Source organism: Phalacrocorax aristotelis, chromosome Z (assembly GCF_949628215.1).
Source record: "Phalacrocorax aristotelis chromosome Z, bGulAri2.1, whole genome shotgun sequence".
Classification (NCBI taxonomy): Eukaryota; Metazoa; Chordata; class Aves; order Suliformes; family Phalacrocoracidae; genus Phalacrocorax; species Phalacrocorax aristotelis.
The window spans coordinates 29,852,912-29,874,725 of record NC_134311.1 but is presented as its reverse complement, the minus strand read 5'-3'; the positions used below and the strand labels follow the sequence as shown (position 1 = coordinate 29,874,725).

The window sequence follows — 21,814 nt, the reverse complement described above, 5'->3', positions numbered from 1 at the left end:
GTTAATGCACCGCAGCATTAAAATTCAGCTGTATAGAGGACATAAGAATAAACAACTAGAGTTAATATGACTTCAGAGTAATTTTTGTAATCCCAGCTAAAAGTGCATCATGAATAGCTTTTCACTAAGCAGATGCTTAGAAGTTTTACAAAAAAAAGTAAGGACTCCAGTATCAAAACTTAGGAAGAAATACTTGATTTTCCTAGCGCCTGTTCACAAAGCCCTGAGGAGATGGCTCCCCAAATCCCTAAGATATCTGCAGCAAACAAGCTGAAAAACACTGTGCAGGCAATTCCTGGGAGTACTTGACAGAGAACAAGGCACAGCATACCCAGGGAACTTATGCAACTTGTTCAGGTCACACTTACCTTCGCAACACCATGAGTTCCATATATTCTTCCCCTTTGGGCAGCAACTACAAAAGAGGTAGATGATTCTCCCTGCCAAGTAACCCGCTATTGATTAGATAATTTTTGCTGGCATATAAGGTCAGACCCCTGCTGTTCATCAGAAGTCACACAAACACTGTTCCACTGCTGAAAAATGGGAACAGAATTATCAGGAAAGCATCAACCACAGCAGCTACAAACCCCTTAGTCTCTCAGCATGCAAAGTTACAAATGGCCAAAGCTACTAGGCTTTCACAAAGACCAAGTTCAGCCGCCTTTCATTCAAATACACTTAAGTAAATATTTCAGAAACAAAACCGGAGGGAGTAGACTGAAACACCCACAGACATTCTTGCTTTACTCTCCACCCTCCTAGACAAGGAATGGTTATTTCTGATAGTGGTTTGATGAGTACAGAAGGCTCCCACAAACTAAAAACTTTTCTCTTAGCTATGTAGTAAAGTACATTCAAGAACTCCTTGTCTCAGTTTGGCATTTTTCGAGTAGCTGGCAGCTGGTCCTTTTACAGGTAAAAAATAGCCCCTTTTTGCCTGCAGAGTGCTAAATCAAAATCCATCTCTTCCAGTCCATATATACACTGAGAATCGTATTTAGCTGAAGTTTACTTGCTGACTTGGGTATTCATGTTAACTTCTTTAAAATGAAAGCATTATGGAAGAGTTATTTTCTGTTTACCAATATCACACCTACTACTGATAGATTTGGGTTGTGCTATGGAACACTTAAACATCTGTGAAATTTAGAAGAATAAAATCTGAGTAATTAAAATACACACTATATGAAAATACACCACAGAGGTCTAATGATAGAAAGAAAAAGTAAAACGCTTTAATACATTATTTTGTGCAGATAATTATTTAACAGACTACTTAGGCCAACCAATAAACAAACAAAATACAAACACAAACATTTCAGTCCTTGTTCTCTTTTCTCAGGACACTTGACTTGTACTTTGAGCTTAAGTAGCAGTTAAGTAGTTAAGTAGTTAAGCCACTGATACACAAACTAAGCAGAAAATTTTTCAGTTGTACCACTAAATCATTAATATAATTAGTAGTACAATAGCTCAGTGCTGTACCACAAATAATCTTTTATTGGTTACTGTAGAGATAAATTTGTAATCTAAACAATTGGAGTACAACAGTAAAAACTCAAAACATCCCCAACCTGTGTTCAGGAAATATTGCACGTAATAGCTTTAGATTAAGTTAGAAGTTGTTTTCATGGCTAGCATTGCAATGATGGACAAAATTGTCTCTAAAAGTCAACCTATATCGATGGAAGATTGTTACATTTTATGCTGACTAACCAAAATGAATGACAAGTTGATACCAAGAAGTAAGACTCAAAACTATAACGAGTGCTTATTTTCAATAGAAAGGTATGAGTTCAGATTCTTTTGGGTTAGAATAACTTGTCTGCTTGATATCTCAAGTTATGAGCTTCTCTTCCTCAAAGTGAATAAATCCAAAAAGTCCTTATTGAACAGATATAGCTTGATCATGACAATTTACTCAAGAGCAACAGAATGCCAATATCTTCAGATGCTTACAGCCCTACTGCAAATGCTGCAGGAAGATAAATTTCATTTGATAAAGTCTCCTTGCAGCAGACAAAATAAGCTTGCATTTTGTTTGTTGGCTGAAAAAGAATATTCAGTTCACAAGAGTGCGTATAGCAAAACCAAAGATGCAGCCTATCGCCTTTGTAACTGTTACTGCAACATAACATTGAACTGAACAGTAATTAGATATCCATGATATTGCCAACGACCATTTTTCCAAAAGAAAATATGTAAACAGGATAATAATTTTCCCTGTATGCCACAGCTTCTCAGATCTTTTGAGGGGGCAAAGGAGGGGGTGGGATTTCTCAATAACCAAGTCACTTTTAAGTGAAATGGGTTTTCATTTTTAAAAAGCCAACATTTTTTTAATCCAGCATTAAACAGAAAACTGTGCTTCTTGCACCACTTTAACACATCTGAAAAAGCAAAATAACTACTCATATTTTGGCATTCGTGTTTACATTTGCTCAGATCTTCTAGATTTCACAAAGCTTCTATCCAGTGTTGCCATGAAATACAGATTGTAGAATCTAGGTAGCGCACACTACTTCCAGAACCAATACAAAGTAGAAAGGAACATGAAGCAGGGTGTTACGCTACTTTTCTGGAACTAGTACAATAAGAGTGAAAACCTAGAAGAAGTTAACCTACAGTTTATGGAAGGAACTAATTATCTGCAGAAGCTGATTTTTGGTTTTGTATTATTTTACACTGTGTAATTTTCGTATATCTGCTAATTTAAAGCAGATATACTTGCTCCTTTCTTTGCTTTGCTTCATATATTCTCCACCTTTCCCCATATACCATACACCAAGTGTTATGAATATAAGCCCAAATATCCCAGACAATCCAGTGAACAAAGTTAGTGTAATGCACTGGTGTGAGGTGTGAAATAAAAAAGTGTCTCTCAATCTTCATCAAAGTTCTGTTGTAGAAGGAAGTTGGCAGCCAAGTTTTCATTCTTCTCACAAGCAAAATATGCCTGTATCACAAGTCCTTCAGGAAATCCTAATGCCTTTAACTGAAGAAAAGAAACATATTTAGAAAGTACATTTGTGTATTAATCTTCTTTGTATGTCTAGTATCTTGAGATACCACTTAAGCAACTACTGCATTCTTGAAACAAACATTGCTGCCTACATCAATACAACCTTTAGTGAGTGAAGAATAAGGTGGCGTTGCCTGTCTTTAGCATACAGAACTCTCACTTGAAAAAAGTGATTTCAATGAGTCTAATAAAGCACCATAAAACATTTCTCTTTTCTGTCACTGCCATATTAAGTCACTAAAACAGCCTTGGGCTACAGTAATGTCAGGAAGTAACAGCACATTGCACTGCTGCAGAGAAAAAAATCTCCAGTAGATTAAAATGGGCATTGTTTAATTACACAAAGCTCATTATTTTTAATAAAAGTTGCCTGGAACAAAAGGTCCCCCCAGACTGCGATCACTAGTAGGTAGCCCAACACATCAGATGAAGCCACTTCCAATTGTTTCAACTGGACTTTCACTATTTAAAAAATAGACTACACAGTGCAGCTATGAGGTGTGTCTTTCATGGAAAGAGGAAGAAGCATACAGGTGTGTCTGCTGGGTTTGGAACACGTTGTAGAGGTAATGCTCTACTGCATAAAATGGTTTTAAAAGGAAATGCAGCAGACTAGAGAGGATGATCTGTGAAGAAGTACATGAACAAACACATTTATTAGACTAATTTTATTCATTGGCAATTTCCCTGAGATCTGAATTTTGCTTTTCTGATGATCCTTACATAACCTTCTGCTTTGCCAGTGGAAAAACACTGTCTTTGATATATAAAAACACTACCACAGTTTGATGTAAGTCTTTGTAATTTGTTCTAATAAAAATCTCTAAGGCATTGCCATCTATACAAGTCCATATTTAATCAGTATTACACACAGTATGAGTGCAATATACCACCCCCAAGTATACTTTTGTAGACATGTTCACCTGTATATTTAGGAAGCTATAATTAACTAATATTCTCATGGATAGACAAATAACTGGGTTAAGTAGCAACTTCAGCTAATCTACTTAACTATGAGAGCTCTTACTATCCAAGTACTTTGCAAACAGTGCTCAGGCAGACACACCTTTGTACCTGGAAACCTATCACCAGACGATCTATAACAGTACTGTCTGAGGCTTTACTGCCTCAGAGGAATTACTACCTGAGTTCCAATTCCTGTGGAAAATTCATTCAATCGTCAATTATTACAGGTGGTCCCTGATCACTTAAAAATCTCTGTATCTTAGTAAGACAGCTTGAAGAGGTATTAGACTCCATTGCTTTAAAGCAAGAAGAGATGTGATTTGAAACAAGACTACAACACCTATGAGACATCAAATAAAAAAACATCAGAAATGATGCAGAACTACTGAGCATAAAAAAGTTTAAGTTAAGGCATGTATCAAGCATGCACCAGAGCCAACAGCCTACAGCAACAACCAAGAAACTTTTCAAAGACTCACCCTTTCTATAGCTTCTTTCTCCTGAGGTGTTACTTGAATGTAGTTCATGTGAGTATTTCCAGGTTCTGTTACTCCAATACTGGCTTCACTCCCACTTAAACCTTGGTGGTACTCTAGAACTGGCTCATTCAACATATGAATAAAGTGTTCCTGGTGTTGGCTTATTTGCTGTGGTGCATTGGAGAATAAAAGAAATAAATACATCGAAATAAAGCATGTTTAATCCTGCCAACAGGCACATAAGAATATTTTTAGTGAATTCAGTAGTCAAAAGAATGTGTAAAAAGCGCACAGAGAAAAAAATGTTTAAGTCTAACCGTAAGAAATGTTTTCCTGTTTCAGTTCAACTGCAGTGCCCCATCCCTCTTCCTGATGCCCTTTGCACCTCTTACAAAGAAACTCAGACTCATTTCTAGTGTCAGAGAAAATACATTCTGTACAGCAGCAACTGCTGAAAAGCCAACAACAGAACGTTGTAACTGCCACTAACACACTACCCCAGTTAAGATCAACATATCCCTTTCTTGTAAAGCTGAATCAAAGTTAGCAGCATTATGTTGTTGTTTTAAGATTCACCTGCAGTAGTTGAGGGTTTTCCCGTCCAATCTGCTGTAGCAATGCTGGCAACAGAGAAGGATTTTGCTGAATGATTTGTCTCATCTGCTGGAACTGAGGCTGATTTCGTAAAAACTCAAGTGGATGTCCTGAAAAAAAAAAAAAAAAATCAATGAGAGAACATGCTTTTTGAAAAGTTAACAAAATTCTTAATGAAATACATACCTACACTATAACTAGACAGAAACAGGATGTTAAAGTGGACAATATACCCCTCACTGGAGAACAGAAGAGTTTGCTTCCTCATACTAACTTACTCTAGCTTTAAGCAAGAATTCTTTATACTAAGGTTAAACAATGCATTTTCTTTTCACCCAGCCTTCTCTTAAGATTCAACAGCCTTCTGTCCTTGATCTCCAGCACTTTTCTCATTATGTCTCCCCTGAGTAACCTCATTCAGAAACACTTACCTGGCCCCCTGTCTTGTCTCTACACCTACAACAGAGTTCTCCACCTCCTGCAGTAGGTCAGTTCTGTTCTTCTTAAGTGACTCTTGCCGTTCTGTATATCCTATACTGTTGGGTACTGCCTTGAACACAGCAGTGTCTGAAGTGCTCTGAAATATCCCATTCCCCCCTTCTCTCTTTACAGATGTCATGTGTGCCTGTCACTACTACCTGTATGTTTAATACCCTGGCCTATATCAAGGCTTACATCTTGAACCCGATCTCTGCCACAGCCTAACACAGACCTTTCCTGCTCCTTGCTCTTTTCATGTATTTATTTCCCTTTAAGACAGACATGTGCTACACTGCTGAGTGAGGAGTGGCTCATGGACAGGTGTCTCAGGTCTACACCTCACAGCCTTATTGCAGGTTTCTCCCTTGAAACTTAGTATAGGCAGGTCAACAGTGCACAGGTAGCCACAGAAGTAAGAAGCCAGAATTTAAGTGAGAGAAGACACAACTCCCTCCCTATTTGTGGTCTTATGCTTAAATCCAGAACACTGAATCAAAGGAATCGTGCAAGTTCACAACATTTTTAGAAATTAATCCTTTATGCCAGATATATCCACATACACAAGCCATTTGTTCCAAGCAAGTACCACACTTGGAATTTCCCTGTTACAGCTCTTATCCAATTCACTCCGATCAGTTTAGAAGTACCACAAACTTAAAATTCACTGAAGCAGAAAATGCCTACGTGCATGTGTTTATCACATCCTCCCAAATATAACCTTTCTTACCTCCAAATGAACTTGTAGGTCCAGTTGCTACTGCTGCAGCCACTGCTGGAGATAGAAAGGCACCACTGCTTGTTGCTTGAGAGGATTCAGCCACATCCTGGTTATCTCCAGGTATACCCTAAAGCCACAGTTCACATAATTACATACTTGTTTTACTGCATGTATTACTGAGTTTTCAAAATGAAGGAAAAAATTTCACTGCAAATACAAAGCAAGATACCGTGATAGGTATGCATTCACAACTGGAAAAGAATACTGTGAAAAGAGTAATTTATTTTTTAAGAGTAAAAATATGTGGTCTCTATAGTGAGGTAGTAAAGCATGCACTGCATCAGTCTAAAATACATTTTACTCCATAAACAAATACTTGCTTTGAATCCTATTCTAAGATAGTTGAAACGACTAAAAAAGTTAAACTAAATACACTGTTACAATATGTTATAGTGTTATGCAAATAAAGTTACATTACAGCAACAGAATTGTAGTACACAATGCTAATGGAAAGATTATAGATGCCACACAATCTGGCAAGAAATTGAGAAGATATATAAGAACATGGCTCTTCAGACTGTTATCCTGAAAAGTGTGTTCGTTCGCCCGGTGTACAAAACGCCAAACTACACATTTGGAGGCATTTTATTCAAGTCATTTTTGTACAAAGATGGGTGCTAGGTGGTAACCCACAAAGCTAGCACACCACAGCAAGAAACTACAAGGCATTTATATAGTTAAGTACATCAGTCACAGCTAATATTCATATGCTCCGGCTAATAATTGGTTAATTTCTTTCTTGCTTCGATGTAACAATACCGCTCACTTTAATTTACTGCACATGCTCATAGATTAAGGGACTTAGGGGGGGCCGGTTCCTGGCCTATGGGCCTGATTTTCAGTATTATCTCAAGGACAGTTCCAAAAATGGGCACTTTGTTTTAGTTCTTATCTACATTCCAATTAGTTTTTTCTCCTTGACTACACACTTTATCACCCCGTTCCCAGCGGCTTCTGAGGTGGGATGTTTGCTTTAATCTGTCTCTCAGCTCTCCTCAAGGATACAGTCATGAAACAGGTGCTTCCATATCTCTCTGCCTCTGGCCTTCAACTTGTTTTGCCAGCCTCGCATAGTTGTTATGCCTTTAGCAGACAGTTCAAAAAATTCCATTTTCTTAGGGATATCAGGAACTCTTTCCTCAACTCAACAGAGTAACAAGTGTCATATACTGCATCTTAAGTGTGAAAAGCCCTGTACGTTACTAAATTTTAGCAGTTTAAAAGCCAGTTAACTTGCATTTTGTTTATTTTCCATGTGCAAACAACTTTAGAAAGGAATCAATTTCTGAGGGGGATGAAACTGACAAATCTGAAAAAGAACAATTATGGTAAATTAGAATGTGGGTTATACAACCGAGACAGACCTTTCCCTATTACCTTTCTCCTGCATGGGAATCCATCAAACTTCCCACCCTAACCAGGCCTACCCCACTGTCACTGAACTCCTGCACCAAGTTGTCCTTTCCATCCTCCTCCATGAAGCCCAGAAACTTAGGCAGCTTGGCATCAGACAGACAGACACCAAGAAAGATTCCTATGCAACTACAAGCCCTGGTGGTAACAGGCAAGGGGGCAAGGGAAGTTGCCTGACAAACTCAAGAGGCAGACTCCACAGAGCAGTAAGCCTCCTGACACACAGGATAACAGCAGAGGGAGCTATGTTAAACCCAACCCCAAACAGGCAAGACTATACAAGATCCTCTACCTCACAACACTCATTTTCCAGGGCACCAAAAATTTCCATTTTTCTACAGTCTTCCAGCATATTCAATCCAGATAAGTCTAGGAAGGCATCAGCACTGGTATAACTGAATGTATTTCACCTGCCTCAAATGAAGGCACCCGTTGGTTTGAGAACCACAAAACATAAGGAACAGTGTGGGTAGAAATAATCATAGAACTTCAGTATAACCAGACAATGAAGAGATCTGGCAAACCTAGCATAGAAATCACTGGTAGGTAATGCAGATTGAAAATCGTGTTCTTCACATAATACATTCATGACTATAGCTGGACAAAAGGACAAATACACAGCTAATAAAGGCCACATCTAGAAAGTGAGAACTGGACAGTGCTCCAGGCAAAACTTTGCCTTACCTGTGAGATAAGAAGCACATCAAGGTATAAACCACCTAATCAAGTCCATGTTTAAGCGACTCAGAGCAATAAATACAAGTTCTCCCTGACACACACTTCCTTACTGTTACATGGCTTGGTCAGCTTGCTATGTGTCCCTCCCTCCCAAGAGGGGAAGAAAATTCCATTCATGACATAATTCTGAGGTAACACTCTTATCAGTGCCTTGCAGAGCACTGCTTAAATACCTTTTTCCATCAAATCAGTCATTTCTGGGAATCTAGGTATGATGTAGGAACTTGGGTTAATCATATGAAATTTATTGGTTGATTTCACCTATTCACAGGCATATGTTGTCACTGCAATCTCTGCCCATGTCAGACAGCATATGCTTGTTTAAACCTAAAGTTTGCTCTTGAAAGGAAGCACTATGGAAACTAGTCCAACCAAATTTACTTAGAGATTATTGGTCATCTTGGACATCTTAACTCTTAAATACATGCCTGAAGTATCAGTCTCCAAATAACCGTGACTATGTACAATTCTAATCAGACAAGACTGGTGAGAAGTATGGACCTTGTTCATAGAGCTATCCAACAGAATAAGGCATTATACTAATTCACATAAAATTAATTTTGTATGTAAACATTGCTTGCACAGCAAAGAGGCCAGTCTTGACTTATGACCGATTAAACAATAGTTTACAGTTTAACTGAGCATCAGAGCAGTTTTCATCTGACATTGTTCCCCACAGGGTAAAATCACATCAGGCCCAGCCCAAGCAATGCACACATTTAGAACAGAATAGTTCCAGTTGGAAGGGACCTACAACAATCATCTAGTCCAACTGCCTGACCACTCCAGGGCTGTCTAAAAGTTAAGGCATGTTATGAAGGGCATTATCCAAATGCGTCAAACACTGACAGGCTTGGGGCATCGAACACCTCTCTAGGAAGCCTGTCCAGTGTTTGACTACCCTCACAGTAAAGAAATGTTTCCTAAAAATTACCAAACTAAGAGGCTGCAACCAACAGACCAATCAGACTTCAACACATGGCATGTCTACCAAATCGATTAACTCCATCAGCTTCTCACGGCATCAGGATGCTCTATTTCTGTTCAGGATTTCCTGTACAGAAATAAGCTAGATCAGGGAAATACCAGACTGAGTGTACAAGCACTGCACACTGTATATGATTGGCACAGGCATGGCAAGTGCAACACTTACAGAAGGCACTGGATTTATGGTATATGTACAGACAGAATGAACAGTAAAATCAAGATTTTTAAGGCATGAAAAGCAAACATTAGAGATTCCAGACTTATGGCAGATAGATGGGAGCTACTACATTCACCCTTAGGGCAAGACAATATTTATCACCTTTTGTTGGCCTAATACTAGATGACAACTGAACTTTTTACATTCATGTACTCGAAACATTTGTTGTCTATTTTAAAAGTGCAGGTTACAAAGTCCTGGGATCATTAACGTAAGCAGCAAGCACACCAATGACTTGTAGCTGTAACTGCTGAAGAAAAACTTCATTAACAAAGGTAAGTTTTATAACTGGAGGTAAAGATGGTAGATTTCTTTTCAATATATCAAAAATTCAATCTGCATATGTTTTGTGAGGACTGGTTCAAAATATCTGGCTTCAAGATTTTAATGAAGTTCAGATTTGAAACAAGGAAATATAACATCAGGGAAGAAAATTGTATGCTAGAGTGAAACCTAAATGCACTGGAAGTACTGATTAAGCAACAAACTCCCAGACAGATTGTCTGGTGGTCACAATGCACCTGTCAGATTAAGGTACACAATGAGAAGTAATCCAAAAAGCCCCTAAAATAACTCAGAGACTTCCATTAAAGTGAAGCTACTCCTCTATTTCCTTGCACACCAGTGAAGTTCATTTCACCCTTCAAACTGTATTTATCAAATGAGAAATTATTTCTTCTCCAAAACACTGCTTAAGTTGAAACACCAGTTAAATTAAGCACACCTCAGAAAACTCTCCAACCTTTCTTTTTGGAAAGTATATTCCAACTATGTGCAATATTAGTAAAAACAATGAACTGGAACTTTAAAAAATGCCTTTGTGATGTTACAGGTACTAACTCAAAAATAGAGCTAATGCTGTCACTAAGATGTGACACAAAATCACTCCTTGAGCTAGCCATTGGCAGCTAAAACTATCACTGTAACTGGACATACTTTACAAACATGTCCATGCAAATCAACAAAGAATAAAAATCACAAAAGTGATAGCGGTACTTATGGATGACTTCAGTATTTCCTGTTACACAATATGATCCTCAAAATCCAAATCTCAGCCTTCCAGATGCTCTGCTCTGATGTTGTTCCTGTATACGCATGTATTACTCTCACTGATGGATAATATTCAAAATAACAAGTAGATCAAACTTAAAACTATTCTTTAGTGAGGACAAAATAAAAAGTGAAAGAACAAGGTGTAAGTAGAATAAACTGCTCACCATTAAAAGGTATTCCACTGCTCTGTCAGGATTGTTGAAGCTGGCCCTCAGCGCTGCAATTACGTGCTCCCGTTCATATCCCATTGACATGATCTCAGTCACCATATTCTCATAGGACTGACCTGTCACTAGAAGTAACATGACCACAATTTTAAGGGAATAAGGCAAAAAAGTCACAACAGTTCAACAGAAATTTAATTTCTACCCAAATATGAGTCATTCTTTGAAGAATAAAGGATAGCTCATATTAAACCTGCCATGGTTCTGTTGCTTTAACTCCAAATATATTCTGGTTATTTCATTTGCATTTGGTTGGAACAGTAGAGGGTAATGAACACAATGCAAACTTCTGTTGAAAAAAGCAGCACTTGTGATACTTCTGTACTAGTAATTGAAATAATATTCCCTCTCTATGCTTTCATCTAAGGTCAAGAGCACCCTCACAGCTAATATTAAATTCCTGATGTAAGCAAGAAAAGTCTCCTGCAGCGTAAGTTTGGAAATTAAACTTTCTAGGCAGAAATCTGCCTGTCAAATTGTTAGCCGCTGAGGTTCTTCCAGATAAACACTTTATGTTATGGTTAGATAGATGACAAATAGTGATGACCAAGTTACCACTGTGTATTGCTACATGCTTGTGATGATGATCGAAGTAATTTAATCAACTTAACATAGACCAACTCAAGTCAGGCAGAAGAGTTAGGAAAGTCACTCAAGACCTCAACGAGGGTTTTGGAGAACAAGTTATCCCATTTAATTCATGTATATTTGACTGGACATCCATCACATCGAACTCCCCACCTCTTACAGCGTAATGGACTAAAACTGCCCATACCTGCAGCCATCAAGACAAAAGGGTGCACACACTATATATGGAGCAAATTAAGGGCAACTGATCATATCATTACCCATTGGTACCATAGGGAAAATTATTGCCTCTTTTCATAATCAATTTTATTTCCCTTCCTTAAAAGGAGACAGCAGGTTTAACAAATCAAAAAAATAACTATCCTGTTATAAATTGTAATTGAGCAACATCTTAAAGGTTATCTTCCCATGCAAAAACAGGAAAAAATCCCCACCCAAATCCAGGCATTAAAATACCATCTCTTTCCCTGGATGAAGGTATTCCTCATCTCAGTGGAACACAACTACTGATTCTGTAACACTAGCAAGTTAGTGGCAGGAAAGATTTTAAATACTTAACAATAAAAAAAACCAACAGAATAAAAAAGGTAGAGGAAACAATACTGCTAGTGCTACTCTGTTAAGACATGTGAGTCACAATTAAAAGAACCAAGAAAATATCAAGCTTTATTACCCTAGGGAGAAGATGTTTTAACTCAAGCCAACATTTACACAACCACATTGCCTGATTTTTAAAGAATGCTTCTAAATAATCAATGGATGTATGATTGAGGGTAATATACTCAAGAACAAATAACAAAACAGCCCTAGCCCAAGGATACTTGTGCATTATCCATAAAGATAAATAATAGATTTACAACCCTTGACTAATTTGAGTATTTATTGTCTGGACTTCAAAATGACAGTGCCAACCTGAATTTAAGGAGTGATAAGTTCACGTCTTCATATACAACTACAAGATCAATCATTTTACAACTACCTTCATTTTTTCAGGGACATAAAAAAATTACCTGCACCTCACTCTAGAGATACATACTTCTGTACATATCTTCAGAAAAGCAAAAAAGCCAAGCCAACAAATGTCCCAACACAGTGATTTCGCTAAACTTATGGCTCATGTTCTTTCTTACACAGCACTAGTTTACCCTAACTATTGCTAACAAACTAGTCAAGGTAAATAACAGGCAGAATACCTTTTGATCTCATTAGTTACTGCTTAAACATTTCTGTAGTGCTCTTTCAGAATAAGCTAGGTAGAGACTAGGACAGTATGAGGGATCTGGTACAGAAAGAGAGATGCAAGGTCAACTTGCTCTGGACAGACTACATAATTATGGCTTATGTAGCCATAATTAAAAGCCAAAGAAGGAAACATAATTACTACAAATTTAGGCACATGTATTCCATATACAATCTACTTACAGAAGTCATGAAAAAGTAAGACCAAGAATGATTCAGGAATTGCACACCAGCAATGTCATGATATAGAAGCAGGCCTACCTCTACACAGTGCTACTGGAAATGTTTGTGAGGTCATTGCTGAACTGATTCTGGTTTTTGCTTTTGTCTTTCAAATAACATTTTAAAGCTGGATTAAGTTTCAAATCCAGTTCATCACACTCCCCACAATAATTCTTGTCCCATGCTCTAAAGAAAGCTTAAGGCTGCTCCAGTGAAAGGCTATGGTTGCACAGGAACTGCAAGACGTGCAGATCTTCATGTAACACAAACACCCAGATCATTTCTCAGTCAGTGCATTTAACTGATAACAAAAGCAACTCAGTAGAAAACCAATCCCTGTTTTTAAAGCGAAGTTAACGATCTTCAGGCAATGTAGCTGAGAAGCCACAGTAGTAACATGCCTAGGATCCTATTTAGGATGTAAACACATACTACATGAATTCGTGCAAGCCAATTCCTTTTAAGACTATTTCTAAAGAAAAAGAACCACAGAGTTCATGCCTATTGCCATTGAAAATTTTTTTGGCATATAATGCTTGCAGTATGCCTACTCAAGAAATTACACTCAATGCCTGTTATTTCTAAACTGTTAGGGACATGTGCGTTTGTTGTACCAGATACCAATCAAAGAACTTCCATATTGAATGGACAGTGAGCTGATGCTCTCGTGCTACACTGAAAGATTAAATTTTTTTCAGTTCTGAAGATAACTGAATCAAGAGCACCAGCTTAATTAAACTTTGTCAATATTGTCAACATGAGTATTTGTGATGACCACACCTCGGCCACTAAGGTATAATGAATGCTTAATGAAGCCTGCAGCACCTCTGGTAGCAGTAGTCACTTTAAAGATGTAACAGACTCAACTGGTTGTCTCCTACAGCATCTATCAGGTATTTCAGTTTCATACATTTCTTCAGTCTAAAAGAATATGTCATAACATAAGACCTAAACTGCAGTTAGACAGACAAAACCTGGTGGCTACCACCAATACACATAAAACATTACTACTGCTCCTAAATCACCTTGGGCTTCTTAATCACAACACCTGCCACCCCTACACAAAAATGTAGAACTCTTAAATCAGTTTAACTTTCTGAATCAAGTTGCAACTTAATGTTTACAGAAATAAGGAAGAGGTGGATTTTCTATTTTGTCTTATTTCTGTACCTTAATTTGCTACACTCTGAAAAAAATCCCCTCCGAAAAATGTAAGTAGGAGTAAGGAGTTGTGGGTTCGATCAGTAATTTCCTAGCTAGTACAATCAGTATAAATGAGGGGCAGAACCTCCTATTGTTTTTACCCTGTTTATTCCACTGAGAAGCAAAGACGTTTAAACTGTCAAAAGAAAAATGAATTGACTGTAAGTATACGGAGGCATTCATTCCTCAACCCAAAAAGAGCAGATTTGGTGAATTTATCTTATATAAATATGTCAAAAGACAGTACTGTCAAAGCTGGAACAAGTGAATAATAAAGGCAGCCATTTTATCAGACCTGCACACTGGGAAGAAAAGGTGAAAAGAAAAGCATATACATATTTATGTCCAGTCTTCTAGTCGAGCCACTTCAAACTGCATAGTTAGAAGAGAAATCAAGGCAAACAGGGGGGGAAAAAACCCAGGAATTAAGATCTTCCTTTTACACAATAAAAATATATGAAGTGAAATATTCTCCAGTAAAGAAGTTCTTGGTGCTGGTTCCAAGATACCAACGTCAGGTCTTAGAGAAGAGTACTTTGGTTATAACTTCAACAATGACAGATATAGAAGAGAACGTCAACATCTGCTAATCCGTCATTTGTTTCTGCTGCACCAAAATAACGTCTACATTAAAAAAACACTCCACTTACCAAGTGCACTTATAGCATCCTCAAAAAGATTTGATCGAGATGTATCACCTGTTGTACTGTAAGATGAAGACAAGTGCAATGGTAATTACAAAACTTTGGAAGACTTCCTGTTTTTCAAAAAAAAGCAGCAGCAGCTGTAACTCTAATAGCCCCCTTTGTTTCTAAAAAAAAACTAACAAGCTTTCTGAAGAGCTCTTTTGGTCTTATACTGACGACCAGATTTTACAAACTTACAATGGTACCATTTTTAACACAAAGCCAACCTTCCCCCCTACCCCCCAGTAGTTTGGCTCTTGCCCATCTGCTCAGGGATTAGCCATCTGCTTGCTTGAATGCTTTAAAGTGTGGGAGAACAAGGTGGGTTTTCAAAAGCACACAGTAGTCTCACTAACTGCTTTCCCATAGACACTGGTTTGACCCCAGTGAGGACCCAAGGACGTCAGTGGCAAGCACTTCTTAAAAACTCAGTATCCTACTTTCCCAGGACTATAAACTGCTAACACTTGCAATTACCCCATCTCAAGTTGTCATATCAAAGCTGTTAAATTATAGGATTAAAGGCTCACCTCCATGAACACCAAGGAACAGAGAGGCACACCACCAGGCAGAGGAACCCCAGTTAACTCAGACAGCACCACAGGTGCCCCTTTCCTGGCTCCTCCCAAAGTTGCAACTTAAAGCATCAGCCCCTTGGTCTTGGGTTGACACCCCAGATGGGTCAATGGGAGAGGCTCTCCTGGTTTCTTTACAGATCAAGGGCATTACTGCCTACAGGGTGACACAACTCACCACCCGGTGCCAGGAGAAAGCGTTTGGGGATTGTGCAAGACTTATGATGGGACATCTAGGGGAAGAACCAAAGGCAGGGGAAGGGAAGCATCAAGGCAACCTGCAGATGAGAAGCATGGCTAAAAAGAGCAAAAAGGGCAGAAAAAGGGCCGGCCACATGTAAACAGCACTTGTCTGGCCATGCCGTGCACCTGATCACCAGTTGATCCCGCCTTCTAATTAAATTCCATTTCTAACTATTTTTCATGCTGGGGGTGTCTCTATTCTACATGCATGTGTGTTTATGGAAGTCTAAGTGCCCACAACTGGACACAGAACCATGAGTCACAGGGATCTGCACACCTGTGGAGCCAGCAACTGCACAGACCAGACAATGTGGAAGTCTCAGTGCCAGCAACGGGAGAAAGGCCGCAGAGGTCCATGTGCCTGGGGTGTCAGCAACTAGACTACAGCACACGCATGTTCTGTGTGGATACATATGCTGGCATGTGTGTAATCACCAGCAAGCACCAAGCTTGACTACAGTGAGTGGAGGAAGATGCTTGTGAGCCATGTATTGAATGGCTGTAAGTCAGAATCAGCTGCTGGAGAATCCAGAGGGTCTGAAAGAGGAGCTGCTGAAAGACTAACACCTGGGGGTCAGCTATAGGCAAGGTCGCAGGCCTCAACCAGCCAAGTGGGAGAGACCTGCACATGTGTCCATGAATGATGCAACCGGGAGACCAGGCAATTTAGGGACTAGCTTGCAGGTTCAGTACACGTCTATAGCTAGTTCCTGGATGGATACTTGGCGTGAACACGCACACATATGCGTGCAAAGAGTCTGAGTATCAGCAACTGGAGCAGGGTTGCAGGACTTAGGCAGTGTCGTGCCCAGGCACCAAAAACTTGGGAGACCGGGAGATCTAGGGGCCAGCTGTCAGAATAGACTGTCTAAGGCCAGCTACTGGGAAAATTTGTATTGTTGATTTGTATGTTTGTATGTATGTATTTTGCACTAGCAGGCTTTGCCCTAAGTAGCCAGAGGGGAACAGGATGCAACTGCTGATGTTGTATGGTTGCTAGAGTGCTGGCTTTTTCCTGCCTATGTTTTTATATATATAGGTATATACATAGTGTGTGTATGTACTGGGAATACATGTTCAGTCTTGATACTTGATAGACCTGGGGACATGGAGCTGCAGCAGCCTCGCATCTAACAGGCTACTAGAGTCAGCAACTCCTATCAGCAAGTAAAGATCATCAGGTTAATCTGAAAGAGTTTTCAGAAGATGCCACTAAAAATTTAACAAGGCATTTACAGAGATGCAATTTTTTATGTATTAAAAGCAAACAAAAAAAATTGTTCCAACAAGAATGCTGCACTAGTATCTATCACTAGTAAGATTTACAACTAAAAGATCAAAGGCGAAACAGGACACCAGCTTGCCTGGCCATGGCTCAATAAATCTTCACCAGCCTTATTCAACTTCTAAGTAAATCAGTAACAAGCAGTACTCACTGAAATCAAGGCAGGTGGTAACTACAATGTGTTTGCTAAATTATTTTCTTGCTTCCTGTTAAGTATGTAAATTGAAGCTCCCTTACTGTGGTTTTACAACAGTAATCTGTCCATGGAAAACCTGGAAAGCACTGTTTCAGTATTAAAGACTTAATCTAATCTTTGAACCTACTGGACAAATTGAGCAGCAAAAAACCCCACCTACTAACATTAAAAAAATTCTATGTTATCTGACTGATAAATGAAGCTTCATTTATATTCCATTTTTAAAATATGTCTATTTCTCAGAATTGAAAAATTAAATCATCAATTAGGGTATTAGTGCAAGCAATCTGATGATATTTTCAATATATTAGGCAATTGCACATTTTGCTTTCTTATCACCAAATCAATATTTGACGGTGTTTAAGTACAACCACTTCAATAATTACTGTCTTGTGCACAAGTATTCCCATAAATAACACATAAATAATTGAAAACCAGTGTATGAAAAATGAAGACTTGATGTTATGCAGCACTTCAAGGGCCATTAAATTACAGTTAACATTTTTATTCCATGCAATACTTAATCAACTTAAAGTGAGCAAAAAAGGGCACAGTACACAACAGGGATGAGACCTCTACCTTGCATTTGATTTTCTGAAATATAGAGATTGAGGTTAAAAGCTATCTCAACTCCCACAACTATGTGCAGATGGGCCAAGAAGCATTCAGAACAAATAAGCTTGTAGTTTTAAAACATTACATGATTAAGAGCAATACTATATCCTACATTTTGGAAGAAAAAGCTCTTTCCAGAAATAAAGAGACTCTTACAGTATTAAAAACTTACGGTTCAAATCTAACCAACATGAATCAAAACACAATCAGAGGTCTATGAACAGGACAGGACACATCCCTCTGAAGCCTTTAAAAGCTTTGTGAACAGTAGATCCCCCGCAGGTGAAGATCCTCAGTCTGAAAAGAAACTTGTGCCACAGTAACTCCAAAATGCCTAATGGAAGCACAAGTCCTGCATCATTTAACTCCACTCCACAGATTTAGACCACACTTCCCACAGGAGAAGGTGTAAGTGGGGAGGACCACTTCTTACTGTCAGTAATGTTATACTTGAGCCAGAGACTGAAGTTACAGTTAAGAAAGAAGAAAAGTTATATAGAACAGAAAGTTATTGGACTAATGCTGTAATGGAAAATTCAACTTAAAATCAAAACTAGAAGCAATAGAAGTGGACAGGGAAGCCATTTTTGGAGGCTCTTTCATACCTGTCAGTTGATGGGCCAACAGCAGCTGGTGCCTCAGGTGGGGTTTCTACTGGCATCTCTTCTTCAGAAGCACCCACAGGTGCAGATTCAAAAGCAGCTGCATCTGATGCTGGCGGTGAAGGGTCAAGAGCTGTCACAGAAGCAGCAGCAGGGCCTGGTGTAGTGACTGGTGTGGGAGCTGCAGTTGTCGAGCTAATAGCAGTAGTAGCATTTGACTGCTGAGTCGCTCCAGCTGCTGTTTTGGGCTATAGGAGGACAACAGAATTCAGACCAAACACAAAGCTCCTAAACCCATGCCTTCTATAGTCAACACATTCATTAAGTTCTGTTAAGATCATTTGCCTCAACATCAGGCATAACAGTAAGACACTGGAAGACATCAAATCTATAACACCTTTTAGTACTTATTTAGACACTTAAGCAGTCAGACTATTTGAGTATAAAGTGGAACGCAAGGATAAGTTCTAAATATTTATAGACTGTAATACTCTAAAGATGAAAACCTTGTGTTTTACAGAAGCACATTATTCAGAAGAAACTAAAACATTTGTCAAAAGACATCTGACAAGTGTAACAAGCAAAAGGTTTTCCCACCACTCAAATCTGGAGAAAAAATGATAAAGACAAAAATCACATTTCATTGTGAATGCTATTTGCTGGAAAATTAGATGCTAAAAAATTTAAACTTAACTTGCAACAAGTTTTACTTATGAACTCTTTACATTCAAAGCACTACATAAATAACATTTCACTTGAGCTCTGTAGTGAGCACCAAAAATGCAGCAGAATCAAGGACTACCAAATCTACAGCAACAAACTTAGAGTGGGTAACACTTGCCTATAGTTGTGATTTAATCTTCACATCTCTAATGGAAACATGATTTTTGCTTGGATGTAGTATTAATTCCATTATAAGAAATTATACTTTTCTGAATGCATGAAACTTCCAGCTAAGGTACAGAATTACGCTTCTGAAAGCTGTATCTCTGTAGTCCCTCACCTACAAATATCCTTAAGGATTGACAATGCTGACCTCCATCTCTACCTTACCAAGAGAAACCGATGAACTTTAACAAAACACAACTACTTATTCAAGGTGAATCACTTTCAGACAACGTTTGCTTAAACTAGGAAAAATGTACTTCCTCTTTTTGTCGGAAAGGAAAGGCTGAGAATGAATAGCTTTCAACGTGGTGGGCACAAGAAAACATTTTAGGAAGCATCCAAAGGAAAACACTGAAACACATCTGAACATCAGATAAAGTCAGCAGTTGTGCTTAAGTGACAGGGCATGTCTTATCCAGAAAATAATCAAGAAAAGGGAAACTGAGCTTAAACACTTTGCAAAAAGACTGCAACACTGAAGAAATGCCCAACTCGGAAACACAGATCCTTTATTATAATAAGGTATTGCATTTAGCAGTTCTTCATTGAGGTCTGTGTTTCTTCTGCTATAAACAGAATGAAAGCTGTACTCTGAAATCCCATCTGCACCTGTTTTCTTGTACTGATAAATGCCTTTCTCCAGGCAAACCACAGACTAGAACACCATTTGTTCAGGAAGACAGCCGTCACAGTTACGTTCAGAGAATCTAATGAACCAATACCAGTTCGAAGTGAAGGGCAACTGAATAAAGGTTTTCTTTGTCAGGAGGACCTCTAACTCCAAAGTTAAGTTCATACCTCAAGACAGAGATGTAGCCAGTTTTATTGAGAACCCAGAGCCTGGAATGCCTAGAAAATCAGTAGCTTGACTCCTGGAAGCAGTCTGGTAAGTGGTTATAAGGAGAGACACTTCAAATACCTGTCAGAGTGTCTTTAACTTGCCATTGCAGACATTCAAAACTCACAGGTTTGTTGACTGGCATATGTATCCTTTCTCTACTGATTTAAGCTGTTGAGCTTGGCAAAAGAAACAGCCATGAAACATGGCAAAACTGGAGGAGTCTGTACAGAGGATTTAGTAACAAACTATATAGGTTCCCTTTCTCCTTTTAGTATCATTGGAAAAGTGACACAGAGAGACAAGAAAGGAGAGTAAAATCAGCCACTGGCAATTTTTTTTCTTTGATGTAAGCATTCGGCACAGAACAGCAAGAAAAATCAGTGTAGGCAAACTAGGAGCGTGAAGCAGTATTTCATACCTATTTGCACAATCATTTTTACTCTTGACCAAAACTTTCACATGATCAAATTCCACTGGTTTTAAGGAAAGGCATATAAAATCACTTGTCACAATGAAAAAACGAAATGAATGCAATTTCCTTTTCAAAAATAATGACTACTCACTTTTGTAACCATAACCACCACAAAGTTCTTCTCATCTATTTTGTATTCTTTAAGAGCAGTATCGTCATTAAGGATTTTACCTGGCAAATGAAGCAAATTAAGAAGTTATGTAACAGACCTTTAGATGATTTGGGGATTCCCTCATATAAACACAGTTCAAAAAACCCCATACAACCACATTTTATGTAGCTTTATAAACACTAAAACCTCTACAAAAAGTGTTTTGGTTATGAACCTTTGGCAGCAGACCTACAAGTAACTTTCCTCCTATGATGTCCACAGTACTAGTTAGCTTGAAGGCCGTGGCCTTAAGTGTTGAAGGTGCTTCAAATATTTTAAAACAGAAGCATTAAGAAAGATTTATTGGACCTATAACACAGATACAAGTAATATGGAGGAAAGGCTTTGGCATACAATAAGCTTAACTGAATAACTTATGCCTGCTTACACTCTAAACACAGTAAGAAAACTCCTACCTGCTTATCTTCTCTTCTGTTGCCCTTCAGATGTACTAAATTATCTACAGTTCCCTGACACAGACTATCTGCATTACATAAGTTTGCAATTTTATAACTGTAACGACTTGTTCTTAAAAGAAGGCTAAAGCATTCGAAAAAGCTAGAACTGTTCCATATCCTGCTATCTTGACAGAAGCATTAAAAAAAATGATCAGACAAAACCAGAAACCTTTGTTATACTACCACGTTTGATGTCTCATAAGCAGCAATAGTACTGCGGCAAAGTAGATTTGCCTTACCATCCACAAACTCAGAAACACATTAAACTACAGGTTTTTGTTGTTTTGTTTTTTTTTTTTAAGGATAAGCTGATTTAGAGGCAGTACCACAAAAAAAAGAAAATTAAGTCTATATTTCTGTGAGTTTTATAGCAGCTGCTTCTACTACAAAATTTTCAGGAAATATTTTTTAATTTTAACTGATTCATTTTCTGAAGATGTGTCAACAACCGCTTCCCTATTTCAAGAGAAAAATACACATTTTCATAACCATTCTCAGTGCTAGTGGAATACACTGCTTCACTGTAATTAGCAGGACACATCCTTACCCTGATGATTGCAAGGAAATCAAGCCATGCATGTGCATTATGACACTTG

At 38.4% G+C, this 21,814-nt stretch overlaps 1 protein-coding gene across 2 annotated transcripts in view; it reads right to left on the bottom strand.

Moving 5' to 3' along the window:
• Positions 1-1,216: 1,216 nt before the first annotated feature.
• Positions 1,217-21,814, bottom strand: part of RAD23B (RAD23 nucleotide excision repair protein B) — a 34,551-nt gene continuing 13,953 nt past the window's right edge. For both annotated transcript variants that reach the window (XM_075079973.1, XM_075079974.1), the window contains exons 3-10: positions 20,701-20,780; positions 18,412-18,656; positions 14,857-14,912; positions 10,895-11,022; positions 6,272-6,389; positions 5,047-5,174; positions 4,471-4,638; positions 1,217-2,998 (exon numbers count right to left, since the gene is read on the bottom strand). In XM_075079973.1, coding sequence (XP_074936074.1) covers positions 2,885-2,998; positions 4,471-4,638; positions 5,047-5,174; positions 6,272-6,389; positions 10,895-11,022; positions 14,857-14,912; positions 18,412-18,656; positions 20,701-20,780 — 1,037 coding nt within the window. In that variant the 3' untranslated portion in view covers positions 1,217-2,884. The remainder of the gene's footprint in view (positions 2,999-4,470; positions 4,639-5,046; positions 5,175-6,271; positions 6,390-10,894; positions 11,023-14,856; positions 14,913-18,411; positions 18,657-20,700; positions 20,781-21,814) is intronic.